At 44.4% G+C, this 13,629-nt stretch overlaps 1 protein-coding gene across 1 annotated transcript; it reads right to left on the bottom strand.

The window, feature by feature from the left end:
- Positions 1-261: 261 nt before the first annotated feature.
- Positions 262-13,455, bottom strand: PNO1 (partner of NOB1 homolog). The gene is made up of 7 exons (XM_003125074.5): positions 13,211-13,455; positions 12,842-12,991; positions 9,796-9,879; positions 9,537-9,597; positions 9,021-9,138; positions 1,659-1,729; positions 262-980 (listed from the first exon to the last, which is right to left on the bottom strand). The coding sequence occupies exons 1-7, from the start codon at positions 13,415-13,417 to the stop codon at positions 913-915; spliced, it is 759 nt and encodes a 252-aa protein (XP_003125122.1). The 5' UTR covers positions 13,418-13,455; the 3' UTR covers positions 262-912.
- Between the last annotated feature and the right edge of the window lie 174 nt (positions 13,456-13,629).

Here is a 13,629-nt window from a genome sequence, read left to right on the forward strand (position 1 = left end):
AAGGGAATGCAGTATCACAACCATAGTTGAATGAAATAAGTTCCCTTCATTTAAAAAATGTATAGTATGTATCAGATAACGTTTAGGCAGATACCTATTAATCAGTTACATTTATAGAATATAGGAGTTTTCTTAAGGATAAAAACATTCTTTGATCCTACTTCACCATTACTACTAAGAAGAAATATACCCAACACTGGCAAGGTCTGACTGCTTTCATTAACTACTTGTTTAAAAAATAAAACTCTTTGCACATCAACCTTGTAGTGTAGTCTTTAATTTTACAAACAGCAAAAACAGGTACAAAGATTAGAAGTTCACATAGTACATCCACACTGCTGCCTATGACTGATTCTAAAATATTTATACACCAGCCAGCATTAAGGATCACGTTTTGGAGAGATTTTCTGAGATAATCCGTTTTTGGTTTTTTTTTTTGGCTTTGAAGTTCCTGGGCCAGGGCTTGAATCCAAGCCACAGCTGTGGCAACGTGGGATCCTTAACCCACTGAGCGAGGGCAGGGATTGAACCCACACTGCCCAGAGACAACACTAGATACTTCACCTGCTGTGTCATAGCAGGAACTCCCAGGTAATTCTTTTAATTACACCTCACAGAGAAAAAGTATAAATGTATAACAAATTATAAGAAGTTATAAACTTATAAATAAAGTTAGAAACCGATACAGAACTGTTTTTTGAATGAGTTTCCATCCAAATGAGGATTATAAACTATGCAAATCTGCTACATGTGATTTAAAATAGAAGACATGATAAATTATACTTAATGTACAAGTATAATAATGGTATTCATGACTGAAAAGTTCTTCATGTGGTGTCTGGTGACCGCTGGTGGAGGGGAAAGCCTTTTTCTCTGGAGTCTAAATACAAGGTGAGACGCTCTGATGTGAAATCAGAATCGGTCTGCCGCTCTGCTAGCCACGGCGCGAATGTTGCCGTAAACCTTCGATGGAGGATTCCCTGCAGAAGGAAATACGAAAGCTTATCTACACGAACACAATCACATATTTAGCTGCCACATGGGAAATGGTCTGCAACTCTAAAAAGGACAGGGACATTTTCCACTGCATCTCCCTTACACCAGCCACAGAGCCATAGAGGAAACCACACACAGTCTCAAAAAAACAACAAAACAAAACAAAAAAACCACCCCATTTTAAATCCTGAGAGCCAAAGGCACCAAGCTGTCAAAACATATCAAAAAGCAGCTGGTCGGTCAGACCTGGGCCCTGGGGCAAACGCCACGTGCTTGCCCAGCAAGCTGCTCACAGCCTGTGGCTCTGACCGCAAGTGATTGTACTTGGTGGGTCCATTAAGATGACTGATGCTACCCTGAGAGCAGCTTCCTTCGGAACCTACAACAGCGCTGCCTGCTGTCCTGGAAGGCCTTTCCTGGACCCTTCGGCGGGCAGGCGAAGCAGCAGTGTTAAGCAGTATAACCCAACAGACCCTTTCTCTTGGACTCTCAGATGGAATCCAAGCAAAAACACCCCTTCTTTTTCTCTAGGTCCAACCACCAAGGGTTTTGACTTCCACCTTTAACATAATCCTGACCCTTAGGTGACTTGCAAATGTGATGTGAGTTGCTAAATAATCTTTTCTTTCAGAGAAAACCCTCAAGGACAAAACTGCTATTACCTAGGATAAGGTTGCAAATGGCAGTTCTCGCCATCTTGATGTTCTGGAAAGAACCAAGGATGTGAACTTTCCTGCAAGACAGAAAGTGAGACAAGTGAGCAAGAAAAACCATTATCTTTACTAAGTGCCGTAATCCAGAAACTCTGCAAACTCAGAGTAGATACAGGTTCCTAAATCAAGGTGGTGGTGGTTGTACAACTCTGTAAATACAATAAAAACCACTCTGAAAGGGGGGATTTTATGATAAATGGTGTCCCAATAAAAAATTGTAAGATATAATACATTAAAAAATAAAACCTAGATCTTTTTTGGTCTTTTTAGGGCCATACCCATGGCATATGGAGGTTCCCAGGCCAGGAGTCCAATCAGACCTGTAGCCACCAGCCTATACCACAGCCACAGCAACACGGGATCCGAGCTGCATCTGTGACCTATACCACCTATGGCAATGCCAGATCCTTAAGCCACTCAGCGAGGCCAGGGATCGAACCTGCAACCTCATGGTTCCTAGTCAGATTCATTTCCACTGCACCACAGCAGGAACTCCAGGACTAAGATCTTTAAGATTCTTGGTGAGTAATGGCTCCCATCCAGGGAGTGCGCTCCATATACCAGGGCTTTACGTACATGTCCTCATGTAAGCCTCGCATGAGCTTTATTAGGCAGAAGCTATTCCCATTTTACAGATGAAAGTGGTTTGGAGAAATCCAAAAACCTGTCCAAGATGACTCACTGGCAGAGCGGGGCTTATTAAGTACCCAGATGCAGGTTAACAGTGCACTTACTTAAAACATACTTGGATTTCAACTGCAAAGTTTTTTATAGATTACATAAGTTATCAACATTTCTTCCTTATACACTGAGGAGCATCCAGATCCTTTTAATAGGCATCTTGCTGAATGGTTCAAATGAGACTAACACTAAAACATTCTGCATTTTTGAGCCCCTCTTCCAAAATAGCAGTAAACTTAGTCAAACTGACAGCGAAATCAGCAGTGGGAACATCGAGCTTCCCACCGTCTGCCACAGGCTCAGGCGTTTCTGAAATTGGGGGTAAAAGTGAGGCTAAAAACAAGATAGTTAGCTCAAGTCTGTTCGAGATGATCCCCAGATTCTCTTTCCTACTCTGTGCAACCAGGCAGCCACCCAACCACCCCTCTGTAATGCTGGTGACATGCCGGGGGTGGGGGCGCTGCTCACGGGAGAAGGTGAAGGACCTGGGGTCTGGACTAGGGGCACCAGGCAGGGCTGACGCAGGGGCGCCATGACCAAAATGGGGCTGACGTCAAGCAAACATCTGCATGCTGAGACTGCCAACTGCCATCTGTAACTGGGCCCCAGGAGTCTATCAGCAAAGAGACTGGACAATACTTCTTTGGGGAACCTGGCCTGCTCAGTGGGAAAGACTGATACCGACACCAGGGTTTCCCCAGAGAAAGAGCCTGGAATCATCCTACGTGAAGCCTGCAGTCTGCTGGCCGCCCATCCCTACCCCTGAACCTCCCCTAGCCCAGGGCTTCCAGTCTGTTCCGTATCACCCCGCTCTTACACATGATGCCCACACCAAGGAACCAGATCTGAAGAAAAGCATCTAATGCAAAAGAGTCCAAGCCACAACCAGCAAGGGGGAACATTGCATTACAGAAAGTGCAGGAGAAAAGAAGGAAAACAACAAAAACCAAACCAGTGAGATTAGAAAAGCAGTTCTGGGGAGTTCCCGTTGTGGGTCAGCAGTAACTAACCCAACTAGGATCCACGAGGACATGGGTTTGATCCCTGGCCTCGCTCAGTGGGTTAAGGATCCAGCGTTGCCGTGAGCTGTGGTGTAGATCACAGACGCGGCTCGGATCCCAAGTTGCTGTGGCTGTGGTGTAGGCTGGCAGTTGTAGCTCGGATTCCATCCCTAGCCTGGGAACTTCCAAATGCTGTGGGTGTGGCCCTAAAATAAATAAAGAAGTAAAAGAAAGGCAGTTTTCATGCACTGGTGAATCAAGGACCAGATATTAAAGAAACTGAAGAGAAAGATTAGAAGACAGGGTTACAGAAAGGCACTCTGAATGAAAGTGCTACCTTACATCTGGCTAGGACACAGGACCTCAGAACCAGGTCTCATGAAATGTCTTTCCTATGTTAAGCTAGCCCCTGGCCTACGCCACCAAGACAAGGAACACGCAGGACAAAGCATCCAAGAAGCGAGGGATTCAACATCAAAGGGGCAAAGGTGAAAGGAGAAGCCAGGATGACAGCTGTGTGCCAGGCAGAGGGTTGCAGCGCCTCTGGAACAGAGGGCTCCAGGAGAGACGTATAAAATGCCCGATACATCAGAATCCATAAAGTGGAGATGCAGACAATGTACAGCTTTCTATAGACTTGGGAAACCGAAACGTTAAGAAAGCACAGATCCGTAAGAATTATTTCTTCAAGTGACAGCAAAGTCACAGAGGACAGATAAAGTAGCCAGAGTGTACCATCTGGCTTAGCTATTAATGTCCTGAGCACTGATTTCATACTCAGGTAATACTGAGCACAGGGAGGATGGGGCGGGTTAAGCGTAGGGAGGCGGGGCTGGGGGCAGAGACAAGTGAAGAAGGGAAATCTTCACCTTTCACAGGAGAAAGTCAACAGTGAATCTGAAACAAACATTAAGCTGGTATATAAGCTATTTGGAAACATGGGCATAAATAATTTTTTAAAGTCAGCTGAAAAAGAGCTCAACTTGAAGAGTTGAAATTTCCCCCCTCAGAAGAGGGGGAGATGGACGTAGACAGCAGGAATTTTTGGCTTTTTAGAATATGTGCTGGAGAGGGTTTGGAGAAAGCGGAACCCTCCCATACTGCAGGTGGGAATGTAAATTGGTACATCCACTATGGAAAACAGTATGGAGGTACCTCAGAAAACTAAATACAGAATTACCATATGACCCAACAATCCCACTCTTGGGCATATATCCAGACAAAACTTTCCTTGAAAATTTTCCCACATGCTCATTGCAGTACTATTCACAATAGCCAAGACATGGAAACAACCTAAATGTCCATCAACAGATGAATGGATTAAGATGTGGTATATATACACAATGGAATACTACTCAGCCATTAAAAAGAACAAAATAATGCTATTTGCTGCAATATGGATGCAACTAGAGACTCTTATACCAAGTGAAGTAAGTCAGGAGAAAGACAAATACCATATGATACCACTTATATCTGGAATCTAATATACAGCACAAATGAACCTTTCCACAGAAAAGAAACTCATAGACTTGGAGAACAGACTGGTGGTTGTCAAGGGGGAGGGGAAGGGAGTGGGATGGGGCTGGGAGTTTAGGGTTAATGGATGCAAACTATTGTATTTGGAGAGGATAAGAAATGACATCCTGCTGTAGAGCACAGGGAACTATATCTAGTCACTTGTGATGGACTGTGATGGGGGAAAATGTGAGAAAAAGAATATATATATGTGTGACTGAGTCACTTTGCTGCACAGTAGAAATTGACAGAATACTGTAAATCAACTATAATGGAAAAAATAAAAATCTTTAAAAAATAAAATACGTGTATGTCAACTTTGATACAAACAAAATTCTTTAAAATAAAGATGAGGAAATAGAGGCAGCAAGAACACATAGCATGAGTAGTTTCGCCACTAAAACAACCAAAGCAGTGGGGCAGGAGCTGGAATGGAATGAAGCTCTCAGGACATGTGGGCAGCATTACTTCCTATCCAAATGTATCTGGAACAACTGGTTTTCAGTTTTATATCTTGTTCACATCATACTGCATTTTTCCAGGTTATTAGCAATCATCAAAAACAACATTCAAGGAGTTCCCATCGTGGCGCAGCAGAAACGAATCCAACTAGGAACCATGAGGTTCGGGTTCGATCCCTGGCCTCACTCAGTGGGTTAAGGATCTGGTATTGCCGTGAGCTGTGGTGTAAGTCACAGACGCGGCTTGGATCCCTTGCTGCTGTGGCTCTGGTGTAGGACGGCGGCTACAGCTACGATTAGACCCCTAGCCTGGAAACCCCCATATACCTCAGATGTGGCCCTAAAAAGACCAAAAACAAACAAACAAAAAAAACTCCCCAAAATTTAAGGGATGCATAATAGTCTGTCGTATGGCTACATCATAATTAACATAAACTGTTGAACATGAAGATTTCCAATTACCTTATTTATAGCAAAAACTACAAGATAGTACATTTCTTTGCCAGCCCTTGGCAATGGAAAAAACCTACTGCTAACACCCAACAAAATGGACAAAGCTAAAACTTCGCACTACTTAAAAGAAGCCATACAGCAAAGACTACATACTGTGTATGTGGAATCTAAAATATAGCACAAATGAACATATCTACGAAACAAAAACAGACTCACATAGAGAGCAGTCTTGTGGTTGCCAAGGGGGACGGCAAGGGAGTGGGATGGACTGGGAGATGCAAACTATTCCCTTTAGAATGGATAAGCAATGAGGTCCTACTGTAGAGCACAGGGCACTATACCTAGTCTCTTGGGAGAGACCATGATGGAAGATAATATAAGAAAGGGAAGGGGTACATACATATGTATGTATGACTGGGTCACTCTGCAGTACAGTAGAGATTGGCACAACATTGTAAAACAATTATAGTTTAATAAAAAATATTTTTTTTCTTTTTTTTGCTTTTTAGGGCCACACGTGTGGTATATGGAAGTTCCCAGGGAAGGGGTCAAATCGGAGCTATAGCCACTGGTCTACACCACAGCTACAGCAATGCAGGATCTGAGCTGTGTCTGTTTCCTACACCACAGCTCACAGCAACACTGGATCCATAACCCACTGATCAAGGCCAGGGATCAAACCCGCATCCTCATGGATATCAGTCAGATTCATTACTGCTGAGTCACAACAGGAAAGCCCCCCTCCCCCCGCCAAAAAAAAGAAAAAGGCTGTATCTGTGTATTACCACTTATATGAATTTCTAAAAAAGGTAAAACCATAGTGACAGCAAGGAAATGAGCCAATTGCCTAGGAATGGGGAGGGGCTGAGTGTGTGGTGGGATCACATGCCAACAGAGTATCTGCCAATAACTCCTTGAACTGTATACTTAAAATGGGTGAATTTTATTGTTTGCAAATCATACTGCAACAAAGCGGTTTAAGAAATTAGTTCAATTAATAAGTTAAGCTTTAGAAATATACTTATAAATTTAAAATTATAAACTTAATGATAAAAATTAACCATAATTTGACTAGCACATCAGTTACATTTCAAAATGTCCAGATTAACAGAAGCTTTTAGGGCTATGTATATTTTATTTTATTGTCTTTTTGTCTTTTCTAGGGCCACACCCGCAGCATATGCAGGTTCCCAGGCTAGGGGTCTATTCGAAGCTGTAGCCGCCAGCCTATGCCGGAACCACAGCAACGCAGGATTGGAGCCGCTGGATCGGAGCCATGTCTGCGACCTACACCACAGCTGGTGGCAACGCCGGATCCTTAACCCACTGAGCAAGGCCAGGGATCGAACCCGAAACCTCATGGTTCCTAGTCGGATTCGTTAACCACTGAGCCATGACGGGAACTCCAATATATGTATTTTAAAAGTGATACACATTTCACATTTTTTTGGCCACACCCATGGCAAAAGGAAGTTCCTGGGCCAGGGACCGAATCCAAGCTACAGGTGCAGATCCTTAACCCACTGACCAGGGCTGCAGACTGACCCTGCTCCTCAGCAGTGACACACGCCACTGCAGAGACAACTTGTTGTGCCACAGGTGTCAAAAATGTTGACATTTCTAGTTCAAAAAGAACTTTTCCCATGGCTCCACAGCCTCAACTCCAGGCTCAAGTCACAAAGGTCAAAATTATAAAAGGTAAACAGGGCACTGATAGTTGTGGTATGAATAGTTTTCTACTTGAAGTACAAAAAAGACTCTAAAATTCAGACGCTAAATAATGGTGAGCCCCGCAGTTTAGAGCTAAGATGAGATGATTTTAAATGAACTTATTTCTGGATTTAGTAGCAGGCAGATCCCTCCCCTCTCCGTCAACTGCTGTTTCCCAACCTGACGGTGCTGTATAATCTCTGGGCCATCTGCCCGTCATCCCGAGCTGGCAGCGGCACGGCTTCAACCTCGGGCAGAGAAGGGTAATCCCAGCTTGACTTCCTGCACCCTTATTTTAAGCCCTATCATCTATGTTCCCACAGAGCTGCTCTCGAGTTTTTCACCCAATGTGCAACACACCCACCTTGCTTTTAGGAAAGGCTTTCACGTGTGTGTGTACATACATATGTGTTTTTTTTTTTAAAGGAAAGCCCCACAATGGCATTTAACACATCTACTCTGCAAGTCTCCTGAGTTGCTATTTACCTGTCTTGTAATTCTTTTTTTTGGTGGGGGGTGGGTCTTGCCCGCAGCATGCAGAAGCTCCCGGGCCAGGGATGGAACCACCCGCCACAGCAATGACTTGAGGCACAGCAGTGACAAGGCTGGATCCTTAACTGCTGCTGGGTCACCAGAAAGCTCCTCATGTAATTTCTTTCTTTTTTTTTTGCCATTTCTTGGGCCGCTCCCGCGGCACATGGAGGTTCCCAGGCTAGGGGTCTAATCGGAGCTGTAGCCGCTGGCCTACACGAGCCACAGCAATGTGGGATCTGAGCCGAGTCTCTGACCTACACCACAGCCACAGCAATGCCAGATCCAAGCCATGTCTGCAACCTACACCGAAGCTCATGGCAACGCCAGATCCTTAACCCACTGAGCAAGGTCAGAGATCGAACCCAGAACCTCATGGTTCCTAGTTGGATTCGTTAACCACTGCGCCACAATGGGAACTCCATCCTCATGTAATTTCTTTCTTTTTTTTTTTTTGTCTTTTTGCTATTTCTTGGGCCACTCCTGCGGCATATGGAGGTTCCCAGGCTAGGGGTCTAATCGGAGCTATAGCCACCGGCCTACGCCAGAGCCACAGCAACGCGGGATCCGAGCCGTGTCTGCAACCTACACCACAGCTCACGGCAACACCGGATCATTAACCCACTGAGCAAGGGCAGGGACCGAACCCGCAACCTCATGGTTCCTAGTCAGATTCGTTAACCACTGTGTCACGACGGGAACTCCCTCATGTAATTTCTTTTAAGAGTGATTCTAAACATTTCCTTCATTACTAATTGAGAACAAAACCTATAACTTTGAAGATTTTTCTCAACTAAGTTAATCTGTTCTCGAAGCAGGTTAACTATTCATCCCAAACCAAATCCTGACGAAGGTTGAGTGGCAACATTATGCATGAAATACAAACTATCACTTTTTTGAAGCCAGCAAAAGATCAAATATAAATTATGACAATAATTTTCTCAAGGTCACATACTTACACATCAGCCAAAACTATCCGCGTCCGGGTCACGTTCTCAATGGTGAATTTGGTTTTTCCTCCTTTGCCAGCAATTCTGCCTATTGCCCTCGACAGGTGGTCTCCTTTCAAGGGCTTAACTAAATGAGAAAAGCAAGACTTCAGGAGGAAAGCCATTCCAGCAACACCCAATTCCACATGAAGTTTAATTTAATCACTAACCAAATTTCCCTACTAAAAGACACAAAACACACTTTTTTTTTTTTTTTTTTTTTTGGCTATACCCGTAATATGTGGAAGTTCCCGGGCCAGGAAATGAGCCTGTGCCACAGCGGTGACCTGAGCCACTGAGGTGACAATGTCAGATCCTCAACCTGTTGTGCCACAAGGGAACTTCCAAAACACACATTTTTCAAAAAGTTGCAAATAATACAGCTCAACTGATGTTATGGGAAAGCTGAGAATCACACACGGTACAGAGTGGGCAACACAAAAGTTCCGCACAGTAAGACATACGGAGAGACCGCCATACACTCACCATCTGTAATTTCAAAAGTTTCTAGGAAGAGGTCATCCAACCTCACAAGGGCAAGTGCGTCCTACAATACAGAAATGAACACTGTGAAGCCCTTCCATTCAGGCACCTGCCAATGAGTGAGTGTTAAGCTCTCAGAAACTGTACAACTAGAAAATTCACATAAAAAAAGACCAAAAAAAAAAAAGCCCCAAATACATTGAAAAATTCATATGGAGTATTTTTTTCAAGCCCCCATTTCAGAAGTCACAAAATCACGCACCTCCACCTGAAATCCAAGAATAAAGGCTTTCACAAAATCAGCTGCTTTTGTCAGAGCGCTAACATCCTTAGTTTCTTTACAAGTCTGTTAAAAAAGAAAAGGTGGGGTGGGGGCACAAATTATAGCTAAGAATGAAAATGATAATATTCTAACAAACTACTAGGACTGACCTTTTTCATTATTAAAATTTCCTCCACCCCCCCCCCCAATAGATTCTCTATGACCCAGTTTTTGGTGAGGTAAGTACCATGGTTAATTTTCACAATAAAGCTTTGCTTGCTCCAGAGCTGGGCAGTGTCCCCAGGGACTGTCAAATGACCAACTGCACAACTCCATGGCTGGCCTGACTCTGGAGTTACCAGAAAGATCCCCCAGGCACAGCCCAACCCCATTCTGAGGGACCTCTGTCCTTGGCCCATCCACACCCAAGACAGTCCTCTTCTCTTCTTTGACGCTGTCTCCCTGGGATCCTGATTTCATCTCCTGACTTCAATCATCATTCATGTGCTGATGTTTCCCAAAACAACTCTAGGAGTGGGGTAAGCAGGGATCCTGCCCTACCAGGAGTTTACCTGAAAAATCACAGAACTAGACACTATTCACTAAAATGCCCACTCCTGTAAAGACGTGCACTACAAAGGTGCTTGACACCCTATAGCTCTCATCTTCATATCAACTTACATATTAAGTGAGATCGGTAATTTCTCATCTGAGGAAACTGAAGTGCCAAAAAGTGACAAAGTAAGATTTGAACACAGATCTGATTCGAAAACCATCATTCCTACTTTCCCACACAGACTCATAACTAGTTGAGGAGACCACCTATTTGACAAATCTGAAACCACACAGGGTTGTGTAATGGCGCAGTTAAAAACTAGACCCCAGTCCCAATTCTATGTGTGACCTCAGGCAAGCCCCAGGAATGCTTGAGGTCTTAAGTCTTCTCTTCTGTAAAATTAGGAGGCTGGAACGGAAGACCCTGAGTGGTCCCTACTCAAGGCATTGAGGACTTTGGCCAGACGCTCCTTGGCCAGTTTCCTCACAGCCGTAGATGGGATACATCATCTAGCTCAGAGGGCTGTCCTCTAGACCAAAATGATGAAGCGCCACCAAGGGTCTGGCATAGAGCAGTATCAGCAAATGTTAGTGGAACGCAAACGATGGTGCTGCAACACATACGATGATTAAGCACACATTTAGGCCCTGAAGACAGGGCTGAAAAACTGGCAGACTGTAAAGGAGAAAACTTGAGTTAGACTCTTAGAGATGACAAAAATGAGGTAGGAAGAAAAAGGGAGAAGGGAGGAAAGGGCCTTTTTCAGAGAGCCAATCCGTCCGGTAAATTTGGACATAAAAATGTTCAGGGAGATGGTGGGAGAACTTGGGAGTGGGACTCCTACTTTGAAGTCAAATTCAGTCAAAAACTTAACTTTTATCTTTCAGTGATATTAAAGATAACAGGATATCAAGGAATTCCTATTGTGGTGCAGTGGTAATGAATTCACCTAGGATCCATGAGGATTCGGATTTCATCCCTGGCTTTGCTCAGTGGGTTGGGTATCTGGCGTTGCCGTGAGCTGTGGTATAGGTTGCAGATGTGGCTTGGATCCTAAGTTGCTGTGGCTGTGGTGTAGGCCGGCAGCTACCGCTCCGATTTGACCCCTAGCTTGGGAACTTCCACATGCTGCAAGTGCAGTCCTAGAAAGACTCCCACCCTTCCCCCCAAAAAAACAACAAAAAGATACCAAGATATCATTAAAAACAGTGTGTGGTCTGGGAAAATTCATCTGGCTCTGGCAGAAAGGATGGAGTGGGGAAAGCAGTTTAAAGCAATGAAGGAAAGGAAATTCATAAGCAAACAAGAATTTTGGCAAAAAACCCATAAAACCTGAATGAAAGTGGCAATGGGAACAAGAGGAATTCCTCTGTCAAGTTTTGACTTTTATACTTTACCAACTATTTAAAACAGGGCCTCTCTGCTTTATTATTCTAGTCCCTCAACAGAAATGAGTCTTAAGATGAATCCTTAAAAAGACAAATAATTTTGGTCATTGATTTTTTTTTTTCTGCTTTTTTTTTTAGGGCCGCACCCTCGGCATATGGAGGTTCCCAGGCTAGGGGTCAAATCAGAACTACAGCTGCCGGCCCTCACCACAGCCACAGCAATGCAGAATCCAAGCCACGTCTTCGACCTACACCACGGCTCACGGCAATGCCAGATCCTTAACCCACTGAGTGAGGCCAGGGATTGAACCTGCAAACTCATGGTTCCTAGTAGGATTCTTTTCCACTGTACCATGATGGGAATTCCTAGGTCACTGATTCTGAAACAAAATTGGCACTCAGAAAAAACAAAATAAAACAAAATGAAACCCTACTGCCTAACTCCTAGCCTGACATCATGGAAGGAAGGAATGAATGAATAAATACACGTATGTATAACTTAAATTTATCATCGGTACTTTTTTTTTTTCAAAAAATACCACTAAAATATGATACTATAGCAAGTACTTTCATTGATTACTTACATACTTCTGTTTATGACAAGCTCTTTATTAAGCCTTTTCTTAATCAACACAGATTATTAAAAATATGCAGACCTGGACTAGTATCCACAAGGATGTAGGTGCAATCCCTGGCATTGCTCAGGGGATTAAGGATCTGGTGTTGCCGTGAACTGTGGTGCAGGTCGCAGGACTACCTTGGATCTGGCATTGGTGTGGCTGTGGTGTAGGCTGGCAGCTACAGCTCCAATTCGACCCCTTGCCTGAGAACTTCCAAATGCCAAGGTGCAGCCCTTCAAAAAAAAAAGAGACATAGCTACTATTTTGGTATGATCTCAGGCCCAACTCATGAATTGGACTAATATCTGCGCTGAGTGTAGATTTTGAAAGCATTTGAGAGGTTCAAATACTAAAATATTAGAAAATTGGGAAAAAATCATTTAACAAAATAAGCCCCTCTAAGGAAAGTCGGTTCATGCCTTTTCATACCCACAGGTGAGAGAAACCGCAGTATATTTAAAAATGGTTAACATTCTCCTTACCCTGATTTCTACATTCCTCGATTTCAAGTTAAAGCGTATCTGAAGTCCCAAATGCTCCACAATAGGAGTAAATATCTTCATCCAATTCTCTTTTAACGGCGTGTACCTGTTAGCAGGAACTGGAATTTTCCTAGTTTCTTCTTTCCCACTCTACAATAAAAGAAAACACAACTCAGGAGTCGTCGGATGGGCGGAGTTGTAAACTGACAGCTGATCCACAAAGAGCATCCTTCAACTGAACGAATTAAACATCAGGAGAGTCCTTCTCTAAAACCTTCACGCCATAAAAAGCTTCTACATCACCCTAAAGCCACAGGGTCCCCAGGCCTCTGCTTTGCCCCGTTCCTGTTCGTGAGTGCCCGCCAGTACCAAGAACCCGTCCCCGGAGAGGGGAGGGAAGATGGGCCTCTTCGCCGGCCGAGCCTCTTCCGTGTCCATGTGGCTCGCGCCCCCTCCTTCCTCCGTCGCAGACAGCTGCTCAGCCTGCCGTTTCTTCGCCCTTCGGCTACCCTTGCGGGTGACCTGGGTGAAGCCGTCCTCGGCTAAGGGGCTCTGAGCCTCCATCTGGGTTTCCATCCTCAGGACTCTCCAGCCCCAGCGGGAGCTTCCGGCTTGAACACGTGCGGGGCTGTACCGCGCAGATGCGTCTCGCAGGACCCCAGTCTCCACCAACCAGCCCCAGGGCTCCGCCCTCTTTCCTAAGACGTCCACGCAAGGGACCTGAAGCAAGATTTTGTGTGTGTTTATTGGGAGGGGAAAGGGCTGTCCTAAAATATGCCTGATTCTTA

Source organism: Sus scrofa, chromosome 3, assembly GCF_054392235.1.
Source record: "Sus scrofa isolate SSC_HxYL_T2T_F1_AM1 chromosome 3, Sscrofa_HxYL_maternal_Yorkshire_Landrace_v2.0, whole genome shotgun sequence".
NCBI lineage: Eukaryota > Metazoa > Chordata > Mammalia > Artiodactyla > Suidae > Sus > Sus scrofa.

Excerpts from the sequence above, each read along its gene's own strand:
- PNO1 (XM_003125074.5), bottom strand. The coding sequence starts at position 13,417 with ATGGAAACCCAGATGGAGGCTCAGAGCCCCTTAGCCGAGGACGGCTTC. Across the intron at positions 12,992-13,210 it reads TCTCCGGGGACGGGTTCTTG|AGTGGGAAAGAAGAAACTAG; the intron begins GTACTGGCGGGC and ends CTTTTATTGTAG. Across the intron at positions 981-1,658 it reads CATTTGCAACCTTATCCTAG|GGAATCCTCCATCGAAGGTT; the intron begins GTAATAGCAGTT and ends TTCCTTCTGCAG.